The sequence below is a fragment of the Helianthus annuus genome, chromosome 3 (assembly GCF_002127325.2).
Source record: "Helianthus annuus cultivar XRQ/B chromosome 3, HanXRQr2.0-SUNRISE, whole genome shotgun sequence".
Lineage (NCBI taxonomy): Eukaryota > Viridiplantae > Streptophyta > Magnoliopsida > Asterales > Asteraceae > Helianthus > Helianthus annuus.
Window position 1 is genome coordinate 173,763,634 of NC_035435.2, and position 17,306 is coordinate 173,780,939.

General features: G+C 35.9%; 3 protein-coding genes across 7 annotated transcripts; all 3 read left to right on the top strand.

Annotated features, from left to right (window-relative positions):
• Positions 1 to 2,654: 2,654 nt before the first annotated feature.
• LOC110930974 (40S ribosomal protein S15-4-like) lies at positions 2,655 to 5,140 on the top strand. The gene is made up of 4 exons (XM_022174361.2): positions 2,655 to 2,761; positions 2,839 to 2,987; positions 3,068 to 3,125; positions 4,744 to 5,140. Exons 1-4 carry the CDS (start codon positions 2,759 to 2,761, stop codon positions 4,990 to 4,992), a joined length of 459 nt encoding a protein of 152 aa, XP_022030053.1. The 5' UTR covers positions 2,655 to 2,758; the 3' UTR covers positions 4,993 to 5,140.
• Positions 5,141 to 6,832: 1,692 nt separating this feature from the next.
• On the top strand, positions 6,833 to 8,872 carry LOC110930975 (40S ribosomal protein S15-4). The gene is made up of 4 exons (XM_022174362.2): positions 6,833 to 6,947; positions 7,030 to 7,178; positions 7,254 to 7,311; positions 8,461 to 8,872. The coding sequence occupies exons 1-4, from the start codon at positions 6,945 to 6,947 to the stop codon at positions 8,707 to 8,709; spliced, it is 459 nt and encodes a 152-aa protein (XP_022030054.1). The 5' UTR covers positions 6,833 to 6,944; the 3' UTR covers positions 8,710 to 8,872.
• A 3,964-nt stretch (positions 8,873 to 12,836) lies between these two features.
• On the top strand, positions 12,837 to 16,694 carry LOC110930976 (DNA-directed RNA polymerase IV subunit 7). 5 transcript variants are annotated; one of them, XR_002588135.2, is made up of 2 exons: positions 12,837 to 13,037; positions 16,391 to 16,694. XR_002588135.2 is itself a non-coding variant. In XM_022174364.2 (2 exons), the coding sequence occupies exon 2, from the start codon at positions 15,282 to 15,284 to the stop codon at positions 15,837 to 15,839; it is 558 nt and encodes a 185-aa protein (XP_022030056.1). In that variant the 5' UTR covers positions 12,850 to 13,037; the 3' UTR covers positions 15,840 to 16,074. The 5 variants fall into 5 exon arrangements, 4 of the variants coding, with proteins under 4 accessions (XP_022030056.1, XP_022030057.1, XP_022030058.1 ...); XM_022174364.2 differs by lacking the exon at positions 16,391 to 16,694 and adding an exon at positions 15,282 to 16,074 and having other exon boundaries at positions 12,850 to 13,037; XM_022174365.2 differs by lacking the exon at positions 16,391 to 16,694 and adding an exon at positions 15,279 to 16,074 and having other exon boundaries at positions 12,850 to 13,018.
• Positions 16,695 to 17,306: the final 612 nt, after the last annotated feature.

A 17,306-nucleotide genomic window follows, 5' to 3' on the forward strand; every position in this document is an offset into this window, starting at 1 on the left:
AATAAAAGTTCCCAAACATCTACCGTAACTAAAATATCCATGCTTTTGTCAATATTGAAATACTTTGTTTGACATTAGAGTTGTACATATAAACCGGCTAGGTCCCGGCAACCCGGAAACCCACCCGGCTTGACCCGGTAAAAAGCCGATTTGGCCCTGAAGATGCACAAGCTAGACCATAACCTAGTCAAGCTTGATTAGACCTTTAAACCTGTAAGAAATCGATCCTGCACAAGCAGCAAACCGTTAGGCTCGTTGCATAGGTGGAAGGGCAACTCTGCAACCACCCTCCGGTGTGAAGATAAGTATTTGTTTAGAGAGAGAAAAGTAGGACAAAAGTTTTGAGAAAATCGTACTTTAAGTGTACTTGGTAGAGGGGTATTTATACTTGCTTGTTAGATGACGTCATTCGCTCCAGGCGTATTTTTTTATGTGTGCCCTATACCGAGGCCGGACATTTATTATGTCATGTTTACTGGAGGTGATTACTTTATTGTTCAGTGGCCGGACATGTGGTCCGGTTATGCATCTACAGCCCCAAAGCAGTTCGGGTCCACCCTGACCCGGTGGGTTGATACAGGTTTGGGATTTTTGTGTTGAGAATCGATACCAATCCAAACTGGTTTGAGCCCGCCTAAAAATTGAGAAAAAACGGTTTAAACATTAAAACCTATTTTGAACCCGACCTGAATAAGTTTGTGTGGGTTGGGGTGTTCAACCCTAAAACGGGTTTGTACACCTCTGGTTTATATATACTATACAATTTACGTGGAGGAGAATAGTGTCAGTGAGCTGCCTGACACTTTTATATTGGTTCAGCTAAATTACGATTTTGTCCTGTTTAAATTTACAGTTTTGCCATTAGTTTTGTTTTTTTTTTCTCTTCTACCCAAATTACAATTTTGCCATTAGTTCAGATTTATAATTTTATCATTGTTTTTTAGTCAAATTATGATTTTGCCCGAGTGTAAAATTACATTCAAGCCAACGTTTAGTTTTTTTCCGACAAAACTATGTCAGTGTTATGTTTTTAATTTGTTGACTCAGTGTAATATTTATTCGTGCAAGACGGCTGTCTGACACACGCTCATTTGTCCTAAAAAATTACAATTTTTTCCACAGTTTAAAATTATTGTTTTTCCATCGTTTTAGTTTTTTTATATAGCAAAAGTATGGTGGTGTTTTTTTAATTAGTTGACTCAATATAATTTTTTGAGATTGTGTTATGAGTACTATGCACAAATAACCAAAACACATACGTACATTTTATGAGACAGAGATATTCGGCTTAGTACGCGGGCAGGGCAAAAACTAATTCATATATGATAATAATGAAATAGAATGAACAGTAGTAATATAATAATTTAAAATTAGAATTATTCATGTATGATAATAATTAGAATTAAGAGATGAGTAAATGATATCGGGTGTACGTACCGATCTCAAATTTACTAAACCGGTGTATTTTCGGTACCGGTTCTGCACAGGTATTCACCGGTTTTTACCCTCAAATACCGGTGCCGTACCAGTAACGACCGGTACCGAACCGTACCATAATGAACAATAGTGATTTATTATTAAATTAAAATTAGAATTAGAATTATTTAAAATTAGAATTAAGAGATGAGCAAATGGTATCGGGTATAGGTAGCGGTCTCAAATTTACCAAACCGGTGTATTTTCGGTACCGGTTCTGCACAGGTATTCACTGGTTTTTACCCTCAAATACCGGTGCCGTACCAGTACCGACCGGTACCGAACCATACCATACTAGGTATATTCGGTACCGGTACCCGCTTTTGGGGATTTTGGTAACGGTATTTTCGGTACCGGTTGGTACCGAGTTCATCAAATCCTGTAGCAACGCAGCAATGCAAGTAATTGCACTGTTTAGATTACTTTTCATACACACAGTAAGTAAACTGTATTTCGTTTGAATGAGGTTTTGTATACACAATAACTTATTTTGCTTACTTTTTTGTTTTTTTTCCTGTAATGAATGAATTGTAGCATGTAAAATTAACTTGAATATTTAGAATATTGATGAGCAAATTGTATCAAATCCTGTAAACGAACCGGTATCGTATCGGTACCAAATTTAATATACCAAATCATTTTCGGTACCAATTTGGTACCCACCTTTTGGCGTTTTCAGAATCGTTACTTTAGGTTCGACACTGGTCTAGCACCATACCTGTATTTATTGATTTTTACCTTCAAATACCATACCGTATTGTACCGAGAATTTTTGGTGCCGGTACCTAATTTCGATGATTTTCCAGATCGGTACTTTCGCTTCCGTTACCGGTACCGAGCTCATCCATATTTTAACGTGTTACCACCATAATAACTGAACTGAAAACAACCGAATTTCCAACGTGTAGGACGCGTGGGTCCTATTATTATATAGTAGGTTATTTAAAATCGTTTTTATGACGGAGTGATTATCCTTACCACGTAATTTTATTTATGTTTTAATATTCGGTATCTGTTTGCCGTTGCTGACACGTCTTTTGTAGTCATTGGGTCCCGCCGCAACGCGCGGGAGGAAAATAACTAGTTTGTATAAAAAATAAGGATGTGTGCCATTGTGGGCCAACTTACTATTTGAGACTTTCTAAGCCCAAACGATACTAAAATTAGGCCCAACAACCAAAAATGATCCAAACCCAAAGCCCTCCTACTACACAAATAGATCGTCCCGAAACCCTAGCCTCTGTTCGTTTCAATCAGCCAGCAGTTCCTTGAACAAGAAACTATGGTAACGAATTTCTTTTCTCTGTTTGAATTTGTTTGTTTTATTGTTATGAATCTGAGCTTAATGTTATGTTGTTTTAGGCGGAAGTTGAAGTTGATGTTGCGGCAGCCGGAGCACCGAAGAAGAGGACGTTTAAGAAGTTTTCGTTCAGAGGAGTGGATTTGGATGCGCTGCTTGATATGTCTACTGATGAGCTTGTTAAGCTCTTCACTGCTCGTGCTCGCAGAAGGTTTCTTATTGTTTTTAGTGAATTTGTTTTGGATTTGAATTGATTTGATTTGTTTTTTAATTGAGTTTGTGGATTGACAGGTTTCAGAGAGGTTTGAAGAGGAAACCTATGGCTTTGATCAAGAAGCTTCGCAAAGCTGTATGTTTCTTTTATTACTTTATGTTGAAATTGTGTGTATTTAACTATCATTTAGATGTTTTGCCAGATATTATTATCATCCTCAATTAGGTTTCAAATAGGAAATATTAAATAGTTACTAGTTTGTAGTGAAGCTTTAGGAATTATAAAATGATACTTTGAGTTAACTTATAGATAGGGATGGGTAAACCCGACACATTTGGACTAGTTTTTTTTTTTTTTTTTTTTTTTTTTTTTTTTTTTTTTTTTTTTGGGTTTGGGATTTGATGTTATGCTCGTTTACCTGAGCCAATTACCCTATAAAGTGTACCCGTTGACCCGATTGTATACCCAATATAATTTCTTTAATATATTTAAATATGTATATATATGATACATCCATTTTTATACATATAGGTATTTTATTCCGTATACATTTTAGTTATTTGATTTATTATTATAGTAATAATACTAAGGTAGCGTTCGTTTCATGGAATGGAATGGAATGGAATTAGGAAGTTTTTCTTTGTAAAATTGATCTTGGTTGGGGGAGGGAGGAATTTGAAATCCCATGAATTTCTTTAATCAATGAAATTTGTGACTATTTCAACATTCCATTCCATTCCTTCATTTGAGTGAAGGATTTCTAAGGAATGTTGAAATAGTCACAAATTTCATTGATTAAAGAAATTCATGGGATTTCAAATTCCTCTCTCCCCCAACCAAGATCAATTTTACAAAGAAAAACTTCCTAATTCCATTCCATTCCATGAAACGAACGCTACCTAAATGCAACTGATTAGTAGTTACCTGATGGATTTTTTTTAAATTAACTGGTATACCCGATACCCAGGGGGTGTTTGGGTTAGCTTATTTAAGTTAATAAGGACTTTTTGTGAGAAGGACTTATTAACTTATGACTTTTTGAAAAGGACTTTTTAAAAAAGTGTTTGGGTTAGCTTATGAGCCAATAAGTCAATAAGTAGTTTTTTTAAAAGGTGTTTGGTTTAACTTATTCATGTAAAATGACCAAAAAAGGCATCCTTTAAAAAGTGTTTGGTTTGGCTTATTTAAAAAGTGAGGGCTATAATGGGGAATTTGTTCACATAAGGACTTTTAGGACTTGAGAAGTCAGGAATCTTAACTTCTCAAAAAGCTCCTTCTCAAGGGTAAAATATAAGTCATTTTAAAAGTCCTTTTTTATTTCCCAAACACTATTGCAACAACTTATTAACTTATAAAAGTCAATAAGTTAAAAGTCGAGAGAAAATAAGGAATGCCAAACACCACCCCAATGGGTATTTACCCGCTAGAAACCTGGCGGGTTTGGGACAAGCGTGTCTAACCGGGTTTGGGGTTGGGATTACCTAAACCCGACCCATTCCCATCCATGCTTAATAGAATATGAATGGGCGAAATGGGAGAACCGGAGAAGCGGGAAAACTTAACTTGGGCTCATAAATGATTTGAATTTGAATTGGCTTTGAATTTTTTTATTGTTTAATTCAAACACCTTTTTTCATATAATGTTTTTCTTGTTTGATTGTAAACTGATGTTTTTATGCTGTAAATGACTGCAAATCTTTTATTTGTAACTTTCAATTACACAATTGCTGAAACTCGAATGAAATTTGTATAGAAACGTGAGGCGCCAGCTGGTGAGAAGCCAGAGCTTGTGAAGACTCACTTGAGAAACATGATCATCGTTCCAGAAATGATCGGGAGCGTTGTGGGTGTCTACAATGGCAAGACTTTTAACCAGATCGAAATCAAGCCGGAGATGATCGGTCACTATCTTGCGGAATTTTCAATTTCATATAAGCCTGTCAAGCACGGTAGACCTGGTATTGGTGCCACCCACTCTTCCAGGTTTATTCCATTGAAGTGAGGCTATGATTTTTCTCTTTTAACTGTGTTCTGAATGTTAAATGTTTTTGTTCGCTGAATTGGGTAGATTGTTTTTAAATCACAGATGTAAGGCATATGTTTTGAGGTTCTTGCTTTTTTTTTTTTTTTAAATTTCTTGTTATACCTTCTTTCAGTGTTTTAAGTTTATGTTCTGTTATAACTTCTGAAGTTCCGGTGGGTCCCAACATTCGGACCTACCGCTCTTATATTTTTCTTTAAATTTAAAAAATAATTTATATAAACGGGTTTAGGACATGCTAATACAATTTTGAAGGTGTCAAAATGGGTTCAACCTGTTTATAATACACATAACACGTTTAACTTATCGTGTTAAATAAGTTAAAAAGGCTGACACGACACACTTATTAAAACAACGTGGTTCTATAAATAACCGAATACATTTATTGTACTACGGGTTCAACTTTCCTAACCCATTTCAGTAGGTAGCTTTTTCTTGCCAGATTGGTCAACCTAGAATCAAGAAATACATATGATGGTAATTAAATAAACAATACCGGAATTGAACTCATGCTAAAATCCAAAACAACTACAAATTTACAATAACCAAAGAAAATGAAATGTGTCGAGAATGTAAATGCTTTGATGAAGAAACTCGCGAGACATGTTTGGAGAATGTATATGTCTTGAAGGAAAAGTTATACTAACTAAAATACATATTGGTAATCATATAAACAATACCCCAATAAAACTCATGCTAAAATTGCAAAATAACTTGAAAACTATAGTAGCATAACAAAATGAAATGTTTCCAGAAAGTATATATGTGTTGATGAATCGCGATAAATGTTTGGAGATCCATATGTTTTGGTGAAAAAAAGTTATAACCAAATAAAAAAGCCATTATGTTTTAAGCAATAATTTAGATCTTGTAGTAACATATATAAGACCATGCGTAGTGGGCGATATTTTTTCAAAATTTGCCACCAAACACGCCCCCTCCCCACCCTCTGGGCATTATTGGGCGTTATTGTTCAAAAAAGCCCCTCAGGCGTTTTTTAAATCACGCTTTGTGCAAAAGTGAAGGGCCAATCACATTTAATCTTCCTTTTTCTTGGCCAATAGCTTTTTTTTGTTGGGTTTTTTTATTTTTATTTAATTCGTTACACCCTTTTAACATAATGCCCACATCCCCACTACACCCATTTTAGAAAAACGCCCAATAATGTCCTTTGCTGACTGTACTGCCACATGGTGGAAAACGCCAAGGGTGGGGGCATTATTCACCCTTACCACTACGCGTGGTTTAAGAGAATGAACACTAGATCAAAATGTAGTGTAATACATGACAGTGAGCTATTTTATAGGTGTCATCTTATGTAATATACAGTGTTTAAGTTGAATACAAAGTATAACGCAAAAAAAAAAAAAAAAAAAAAAAAAAAAAACGTATTGGTGTTGTTGAGATGCTTATTTAATTGTGCCACGTCATTCGTGCTATCGAACCAATTTAATCGTGCAAAATGTTTTATTTTGTGTAACCCATTTATTGATCACGTTCATCTTAGTGTACAAAATGGCATGTTTAGTTAAACCTCATGTTTGAGTCCAATAGTCGTGTTAAACGTTTCATGTCAAACATGACTCGATTAACATAACACAACACTCATACCTTGTCAATCAATGTTAAACATAACCATAAAATGTTAAACATAGTCGTAGTACCATTTCACCTAGTACATGTCTGGATTTTCCATAGTCTTGGTACGTAGCTCTTGTTCTTCCAGTTGAAGAACGACATTGTTGAAGTTTGAAGTTGTGTAGGTGTGCTTTTTTTTTTTGAGTAAACTTCCGTTTTGCTCCCTGTGGTTTGGTCACTTTAACGGTTTTGCTCCAAAGTGGTTATATACAACAATACCCAAACAACCAAACCCTAGCCTTCTTCAGCAGCAGAGTTTCTTCAACAACTCTATAATGGTAATCCGATTCTCATTACAATGGCATCGATTTCTTTCCACCAATTCAATCTAATCCTTATCATCATCTTCTGTTGTTTTAGGCGGATGTTGAAGTTGACGTTGCGGCAGCCGGAGCACCGAAGAAGAGAACGTTTAAGAAGTTTTCGTTCAGAGGAGTGGATTTGGATGCTCTGCTTGATATGTCTACTGATGAGCTTGTTAAGCTCTTCACTGCTCGTGCTCGCAGAAGGTTTGTTTTCATTTTTGTGAAATGATTCCGAATTTGAATCGATTTGTTTTTTTAATTGAATTTGTGGTTTGATAGGTTTCAGAGAGGTTTGAAGAGGAAACCTATGGCTTTGATCAAGAAGCTCCGCAAAGCTGTATGTTTCCTTCACTATTTTACGATGAATTTATTTTAATTATCTATTCTGTTAGTAATATGCTTTAGATTATATACAATTACATGATTTTGTTCTGTTACTAATATGTTCTGTTAGATTATATACAATTACATGATTTAAAAAAGAAAATAAGTCAGAATGGGCTGGGGATTTTGTAAAGATGGGTTAGGATGGGTTTTTAACTAGCCCTAGTTTGTCTCGTACGTCGATAGGGGTCTTCAACATTCTCCGGCTATGAGACAACTCCGTACGTTGGCTTTCTCGGTGTCGCAGCTGCCCTAGTTTTCTCCTCTAAGTTAATCCAATCATTTCGATTCGTTCAATTTGTAAATTGACCGATCTAATATCGAGATCGATTTGGAAAGATCTGTTTTTTACATTGATCTTGTAGCGTAGGTTTGAGAATTGAATTTAAAAAGTTATTTGATTGTTCTGTTTTAGGATAGATTTAAATTTGGAAAACCTAACAGATGAACACAGTCTATGAGACTGCGCTTTGTTGAATACGACTCGTTAGTCATTATTTTATAGGCTTGTAAGCGATCTGATCGTTTAGTGAACTGTTTGTGCACGTTCGGCTGAAGGTTCGTTTAGAGCACAGATTTTTTGTGTATATAGTTAAATGAACAAACATATTACATAAACACATGTCACACGGTTGTGAACTGTTTACGTACATTCGTTTATGTTTACACTTGTCTATGTTTGTTTTGTTTTGGATCATTTATATATTCATTTAACTTTTTTTAGAAACATTACAATTTAGTCTAGTTTTAGGAAATTAAAATATCAGCCGCCACAATTTAGTCTAGTTTCATCATTCTTTTCAAGCCCAACAAATTGATGCTCATGTTTACTTTTTATTTGGTTATTGCTCGGTTATGTTTGTTCATTTATGTTAGTTTGTTTACCTTCACGTTAACGGTTACTGAATTATAAAGATTGATTTCTAATGTTTTGAATAGTTTGTTTGTAGTTTTGTATTTTCTGTTTAATTTAAAATCCTATATCTATCTCATGTTTTTTGTTTGATTCAAACTTGTGTTTTTTGCTCTTCAAGACTGTAAATATTTGTGTTGATGGCATATATTTTTACTATCTTTGAAATGTAAATGTTCATTAAAACAGAAACGTGAGGCACCAGCCGGTGAGAAGCCAGAGCTAGTGAAGACCCACTTGAGAAACATGATCATCGTTCCAGAAATGATCGGGAGTGTTGTCGGTGTTTACAATGGCAAGACGTTCAACCAGATTGAAATCAAGCCGGAGATGATCGGCCACTACCTTGCTGAATTCTCTATTTCATACAAGCCTGTGAAGCACGGTAGACCCGGTATTGGTGCTACCCACTCCTCCAGGTTTATTCCATTGAAGTGAGATCTTTTTTTCGACAAGTCCGTCTATGTTAACCATGATTGGTACCAAAGACTGATTTTTTTTGTTCTCTGAATCTGTTAGTTTGTTCTCCTTTCACAAATTTAAGACATGTTTTTAAGGATCTTTTTCAAACTTTTTGTGATAGATACCCTGTTATTTTTTATCTGCTTTAGTCTATTAAGTTATAGTTTATGGATGTCATTAATTTTTGAGGTTAGCGTGAACAACAGCCTTTGTTCTAGCTCTTTTTGAAAGATGGATGGTTTCTGTAGTGCATTAGAATATGCACGGAAATGAACTCCATTCACCATAAACTATCCTAAGATAAAACCACAGACTTATAAGTTATAACAACCCATCCCTCAAAATCCCATAAAGCCCCCTTATTCAAATACCATTCAAAATTATCACAAAATCCTCCCTTCACTCACACCAATAACCATAACAGACTGCATGATCAATTGCAATAAAACCCCACTCTTTCGAATTATCCTATAATAGCAAGTCAAACTCTACCTTGGATTGAACATGTGACCCATACTAGCTTTGATAGCTATTCTTGACCCTCTTGCACTTTTTACAATTTTTTGAACCTACAAGCCGTCCTAAGATCTATACAAATTATGGTACCTTTTTTTAATATGTATGAAAGTGGTTTGATAAGGCCATCCGTCAGGGGCGGACTTAGCCTTAACCGGGGGGTAACCTCCGCTACGGCTTGGCTCGGAAAAATTTGACGTTTTTAGTGTAAATTTTGGAAAAATTTGATGTTTTTTCGATTTCGTTACGGCTTATTTATAAAACGTTACGGCTTGGCGTGAATCCTAGATCCGCCACTGCCATCCGTAGTCATAAAGCCCCTTTGTGGGCGTTATGCGACACGTGTCATGCCACGTCACACAGGGGCTTTATGGGGTGTTATGTCACTAGAGCACGTAGTCATAAAGTTTCTACCCATCATTACCTAATTATTAATTTTATTAATTATAAAAACCCTTAACTAATTTTTGATTGGTCAAACTTTTAAAAATCCCCTCCATCACGCCGCGAAGGAGATGACGCTACCATCTTTTTTGTCCGATAAAGCCCCTCATCGCGGTGTAGAGGGAGCCATTGGGCGCTTTGTTTGGCTTTTTGGGGCATATAGCGCCCCACTATAGGTGCTTTAAGAATAAAACTAAAGTATTGGAGGATAGATAAATGGTGTTTAATCTCCCTAAGAAAATAACTAGAATATTAGAGGAAAGCTAAATGGTGTTGAATAAGATAGCAATTGTATACTTTCGTCCACCTTATCAGTCCCGCCTTCCCCGGTGGGTGCCACGAGACTTTTTTTTTTAATCGCAATTCACTCGAAGCATAGTTTGCACTACAATTTCTTGGAAGCTCTACTTAGACAGTTTCACCAGGGTACTTATTGACTTGTCTAGAGCAAGTATGCTGCTGATGCATAAGGCAACGTGACACCTGCTGAATCATCTCATTTTCAGCTAGGCCTCACACACAAAATTAACTTCCTTTTTTATTTCTTTTTTGATCAGTGACATAAGAAGCATTGTCATCATATCCAAAAAGTCCCCATTCTAACCATTTCTAAGAAGCATAGTTGTCGGTGTGCCGATGATCAGTGTCGTATAAAAATAATTGTTCGTGAGTTGAAAAGTTAACAAAGAGAAAAGTCCGAGCTTCTCTCTCCATAATGGGCGAGGTATGAGAAAAAAATCGTTCTAATAGCTATTTAACGTATAATATTGAAAATGTGTAAAAACATGTAACTGATCCACGAGGTAAGAAGTACAAACCATTTAGTAAAAACGTATAATAAGTTGTTAATTCTCAACCAATTGTGAATGATCACCTTTGTAAGACGACACACGTTTAATCATTTCCGACGTTCGGTTCAAGTTTATTTTCTAAACCATATTTTTATCCGTACACCACCCTTACGACGGACACGATGTCACATGTCACATCATAGGGGCCATGTGACAAAGGCATGTATTGAAAGTCGAAAAAATGTTCTTCCGACTTTATGAATCATATCATTGTCACGACACAAAATCACTTGGTATACATCCTGTGTGTATACCGGTATCAGCGGCCTTTATAAAAGTGCTATTTTAATAAAATTATACATACACAAGTGTAGGGTAGGGTTCCAGCGTGAACAACCTCCCAAGCGTGAACTGCGTGAACTGACCTGGACCATTGATTTCCTTTTTAGTTGCTAAGGGTATGATGGTAATTATATAAAAAATTAGATTTAAATCATTATTTTAATAATTGAATTAAATTACATCTTTCCAATTTTAAAATCATTATCCACAATATCTTTTATTTCATTTTTATTTTTTCAAATTTCACCACCAGAATTCGGATTATGATTTTTAAGATCCACGTAACCTTCATATTTCAACGGTGTGCACATGTGTACTTGGATATGAATTGAACAGTCATGTACTCAGCATGGTACATATGTGTAATTAGCTATATAATACATACATATAAACAAAACCTGTTAAACTAGTTTATTATAAGCATATAACAAGTTACATAATGTTTGCCAAACAAAAAAAGAACATACAATTACAAGTTCCAGTTTCGTGAAAATAATAAACGCAACATAATCGGAAAAATAAAAAAGACATAGTCTTTTACAACTATTCGCCGCGTTGTATGCTGAATCATCCTTATCGACCAAGCAAACAAACATACGTGAATCATCCTTATCGACCTCATACGTGAATCATCCTTATCGACCTTCCATCTCCACTTTTCTCGTTTACGACGTCTCCTATAATAACACAAAAAACTCAGCAATTAGTACTTTGCATAATTCACAAGGGTGCATCAACAACTTTACACATTTAATACACAAAAAAATATGAGATATCACAAAAACAGACGTTATACACATGTGTACATCGCATTAAAAACATAGCAAAGTCAGAATACACATGTGTACAGCACCTTAAAAACATAGCAAAATCAGAATACACATGTGTACAGCGCCTTAAAACTAGATCAAAATCAGAATACACATGTGTACAGCGCCTTAAAAACAAGCAAAATCAGAATACACATGTGTACAGCGCCTTAAGAACAGAGCAACATCAGATCAACCGGTGATAAACATCAGAAAACAAAGCTAAATTAAAAAAATGAACTCCAAAAAACTTAAATCGGAACCCTAATAGTCCAGCAGATCAGTAAATCAAAAAAAAAATTACGAATTTTGGAGTTACTTACTTTATGTCGGTGATCGATTCTGGATATTCTGGACCGCCGGTGGATAACCAGAATCGGCCTTCAATTCTGACATAGAACTTCATCTAAACTTGATTTAACATCAATAAGCACAAGAATAGTCACCAAATCTGGAAACCTTCACACAAGATTTTGAGATTAAATCTCAGATATACCTCAAAACAGAGCCGAAAGGCCACAAATCAGGTCCTCGACTTCGTCGTTGATCAGATGAAAAACGAAAGGCCACCAAATTCTTGAGTTCAGATCTAGAATTCATTTATCGAGAACCACCAATCAACACCCGGATTCAAATCGTCAGTTAATCGAGAGTAGATGATCCCTAACAATAAGTTTATTCAAGATCTTAACAGCAGAAGTACTCTAGCAAACTCAACGAGCCTTTAGCAACAGCGGAAGAAACCAAATCGAACAATCACCAATGGACCAGAGCACTGCGGTGATGAAGATGAAGATGGAGGTGGAGGTGGCCGGCGATGATGGTTGCTGGTTTACGGCGGACCATGATCTAGGGTTGAATATGGTAGTTTACGGCAGTGATGAAGATGAAGATGGAGAGAACGACTTTTTCTAGATCTAGGGTTCAATATTATGGTTAATTGATTTGTGAGAGAGAACTAAAATTATGCAATCAATTTTAGTTGGAAATTACACATATACCCTTTTTTATTTAATTAAATGGAAAAAATTAACCAAATAATTACCATCATGCCACTCACTTTAATCTCAAGATCATAAAAATCAAGGGCCCAGATCAGTTCACGCAGTTCACGCTGGAGAAATTGTTCACGTTTGAACCTAATCCCACAAGTGTATATGTGTTATTATTTTATAAATAATAAAGAAGAATACTGTATGTATTATCTGAATCTGGTTATACATGATATACCATAACCGTTAGAAAAAAAGGAATCCCAAGCACTCCCGGCGTGACGATGCAATTGGTAGTGCGCACGGTAGCATTACAATATGAATATGCGCCTTTTCGTCCTTTTTTCTCACTCCTAACAATATTCATCTGCATCTCTTCACTTCACCAACGGTAATCTTCATCCTTTCAGGTTAGGGTTTCAAATTTCTCATCACAGATCCATTATTATACCGATTTGATTCAAATTATAACTATCTGTTATGTCTTATTCGTTACGATCCATCCTATTTTATCAAATTTCGTTTTATCCGTTGTTTGATTTCCTCTGGTTAGGTTTACGGTGTTCTCTAGGGTTTTTAAGTTGAGAATTTAGAGATTTAATTAGTTGTGAGATCTAACAGAGAACGTTGTGTTGATCAGGATGTGATGTGATGATCTCTATACTTATGGTAGATATTGTATAGTAAGAGTGCTTTTGGATGTGCAATTAAACTGCTTATTTGGGGAAAAAAGGTGATCTAGATTCTAAATTAGGGTTATACAATCAGATTTGGAGGATCAGATTGTATTGAGATAAATTTGGAAAATCATACTTACCTTATTTACCTATAGTTTTTTTGATATTCGGATTGCAGTTCATTAAGTTGCATTAATCTCTATCGGACTGCGTGAACACGCACAATAAGGCTTAACTAGAGTGAAAACGATTGCTTGAAACTTTGATGTACGAGTTACTAGAAGGCAAATTGTATGTTATTGTGTCAATTATAAAATATAGATGTAACTTATGCGTAAAGGGGGAAGTATGATCTTAGCACTAGTTTTTAAAAATCAAGGTAGCAATTAGCATTGGCTCCATTGTTTCTCATTTATGTTCAAAGTACAAAACAAAACACCACTAAGGGTGTGCGGGGTGGGTTAGGCCACCCCCTTCGCAACCAGGGGCGGATCTACCATTGATCAAGGGGGAGCCTCCGCTACCGCTTGGTCGGAAAGTTTTTGACGTTTTTAGTGTAAATTTTGACGTTTTTTCGATTTCGTTACCGCCTATTTATAAAACGTTCCCGCTTGGTCAGAATCCTAGATCCGCCACTGTCGGCAACCACCTTGACGCACGGCATGTCCACCGCCAACATCAACTTGCCGATCGGCATTGGCGAAGCATAGTGGGGGCGGGAGGGGGCGGCCGACCCCCTGAACTTTTCGCTCAGTAGTGGAGTATGTAGTTTTCGTATAGAAATTTTTTGGTATATACGTTTTCGACCCCCCGTTTTATAGAAATTTTTGGGTACATACGTTTTCGACCCCCCGGTCGGAAATCTCAAGCTTCGCCACTGCCGATCGGGGTGGGTTTTTTTTGGGAAACTATACCGCATGCGGCAAAGATGAGGAGAGGGAATAAAGGTGGGGCCCGCTACTTCTCAACCAATTACATGTTTTGTTTTGTTTTTGTTATTGAATGATGGAAATGAGTTTGTGAAATCACTGGTATCAGCTATAGGTTTCTGAACTTGATATTGACGGTTCTTGATTCAGAAAAAAAGGCATTCTTGGTAGACAACATGCATTGACCCTTTGACTGTAATAAAGTTAGGGTTTCAGATGGTATAAACCACAGTCCTTTTAATAGTAACCAACAAACTTACCATTAATTTTCTTCTATTAAGAGATTGCAATTATTAGGAGGCAGAACGTCCCATGTTCACTGTTATTGTTTAAAGTCACTGGCTCTACTTTAAAGAATTAATTTACTATTTTTTTTTTTTTTTTTTTTGAGTTGTTAGGTTAAAATAAACATGATATATATCATGGTTTTAAAAAACGCTTGAGGCGTGCGCCTCGAGGCGAAACGGCCAAAAAACGAGTCTGAGGCGCGCCTCATGGGGTTTTTACTGCATATGCGCCTCAGAGGGGCTGAGGCGCTAAGAAAGGCTGCGCCTCATGGGATCTTCATGGTTGTTTTTGATGTTTTTGACTTTTTGTGTCAATTTCAAGCATTTCATGTCTTTTTTATGTATGGTTTTGATAATTTTGATGAATCTGATGATAAAATTAGTTATTATTATTATTTTTATAATATATATAATTTTTATATTTATTTATTAATACCGCCTCGGCCTTACACCTCGTTTTGCCTTGTGAGGCGAAGGGAAAACGCCTCGAAACTCGTTTCCGTTCTTTTAAACCATATAATATATGGTTTATTGTAACTTTACAAGTCAAGTATTAAATATGGATCAGGAACCTTTAAATGAGATGAAGTACTAGAAACCAAAGTTTCTATAATCGTATAATGGCGCTATCCTGCAAACTGAAACAGTGTATGATGCAGATGCTTAGTTATTTACTGCAAATTTTAAATTTTGGGAATTTTGACTAAAAGAGTGATCCTAGGAGCCACTGATCTTGTTTGCTTAATGTTTATACACAGATCATGTTGCTGGAAGTGGAATGTCTCCACGAAGTAGTAATACCGACAAAAGACATCGACACAAACGGAATGGTCCCCGCACGTTTAGTTGTCACTAACCTTTTAAAAAAGCTAACAGCTTACAAAGCCTTAGATGGAGACGGTTACATTCTAGGAGTCACCAAACTAAAAACCATATGCAAGGGAAAACGCCACGAGTCCACAAAATGCTTCTCCTTTTTGGTAGCCTTCATTTGTCGCACTCTTTTGCCCATGAAAGGTGAAGTCATGTTTGGCATCGTGCACAGGGTACTTAGAACCGGAGTTTTCTTGAAATCCGGACCCATGGAGCTTGTTTATCTATCGGCTCAAAAGATGCCAAACTATCACTTGGTTGACGAGGGAAACCCGTTGTTTTTAAGTAATGATTTGTCTAGGATCGAGGAGGGTGTGGTGATACGGTTCGTGGTTCTTGCAACTAGGTGGAGGCAGATGAACTGTGACATATCGGTTTTGGCTAGTATTGAAGGTGACTCGCTTGGGCCGGTTGCTACAGCCGGTTTGGATGGGTTCGAGTTGTAGTTTGTGGTCAATTAAGTGTAGATAGGTTTGGTGGATGGAGGAAGTTGTGATTGATTATAGTCGTAAAGCTTACATCCAAAGTTATAAGTAAAGTTAGTTATATGCTTTTTGGAAACTTACATCACCTGAAGTTAGGGTTAGCTGCTTAGGTACACTAAAAATTAATATATCATGTCTATCGTTACATGTATCCTTTTTAATATAGTAGGTATGGACAGTTGTTAGGGCGTCGATATGGTGGTTGAATCGTTTGGGCCTTAGCTAGCGCGAAATATTAGCTAATGTCACGTTCGTTAATCACTCGTTATTAGTTAATATCATATAAATCACCATGTTAGCTATTCAAAAACATGTAAATTGCACAATATTAGCTAATGTCACGTTAATCACTCGTTATTAGTTAATGTCATATAAATCACCATGTTAGCTAATATTGTGTAAATTATATCATATTAGCTAACATTGTGTACTTTATGTGTTTGTTATAATAAAATTTGCATTTTGTGTTGGATTTTTAGAGGTTCACCAAATCTTGAAACTTGGTTTTTCAGCCATCTACACCTTTGCACCACTTATTAAACCTTGAAAGTCGATTATCAGACGCCATTTTAATGCCAAGACTCATTCAAGGCATGAGACGAAGATTTGCATACGTGAATGGCGAGACACAAAAGCAAAATCATTTAGTCTCAGTTTTTATTGTTGCATTATTTTTTTATATGTCAAAAGATTAAATGCTTACATTTTGATCAAAACTAGTATTTATGACCTACGCATTGCGGCTGGATTGTTAAACCGAAAAAAATAGATGTATAAACGTTGAGTCACGCACGCGTGTTGCGGCTCATTAACTCACATAGAAAAGAATAACTAAGTCGATAGCCACGTATTGCGACGGTGCTGTTAAACCGCAAAAAAAATGTAAAAACGTCGAACCACAGACACACGCACGTTGTAGCGTGTTAATTCTCAAAGACTGAAATGTAAAACGACAAATGTGTTAAACGATGAAAAATTGTTTGTGACAAAGTTGTAAAACACATAAAGTATAAGGCTGAACAGGGTTAAAAAAATGATCACAACCAAAAGTTGATAAATAATACATAGTAATTGATATTTTAACAAAATCAATCATTTATTTGGTTGTTAATAAATTACACCGGCACACCCTAAAATCTTATTTTCACACCTTTATACGAGTCGTATGGGTTATACGACCAATATAGAATAATCTGACATGACAAATATTGGGTATTATAATGTTATATGGCTCGTATAAATGGAGAAAATATTAGGTCGTATACACATTTTATACGGGTAAAACATTATATGAGGTTTGGGTCGTATAATATTCTATACATGTCTTATAATGTTATACGGCTCGTATACACGGAGATAAAAAAAACATTCTTATAACACCATTCAGCATTCAGCAAGTATATAACACCATTTAGTAAGTATATAACA

Excerpts from the sequence above, each read along its gene's own strand:
- LOC110930975 (XM_022174362.2), top strand. Across the intron at positions 7,179-7,253 it reads ACTGCTCGTGCTCGCAGAAG|GTTTCAGAGAGGTTTGAAGA; the intron begins GTTTGTTTTCAT and ends GTGGTTTGATAG. Across the intron at positions 7,312-8,460 it reads TCAAGAAGCTCCGCAAAGCT|AAACGTGAGGCACCAGCCGG; the intron begins GTATGTTTCCTT and ends TCATTAAAACAG.
- LOC110930976 (XM_022174364.2), top strand. The coding sequence starts at position 15,282 with ATGTTGCTGGAAGTGGAATGTCTCCACGAAGTAGTAATACCGACAAAA.
- LOC110930974 (XM_022174361.2), top strand. Across the intron at positions 2,988-3,067 it reads ACTGCTCGTGCTCGCAGAAG|GTTTCAGAGAGGTTTGAAGA; the intron begins GTTTCTTATTGT and ends GTGGATTGACAG. Across the intron at positions 3,126-4,743 it reads TCAAGAAGCTTCGCAAAGCT|AAACGTGAGGCGCCAGCTGG; the intron begins GTATGTTTCTTT and ends AAATTTGTATAG.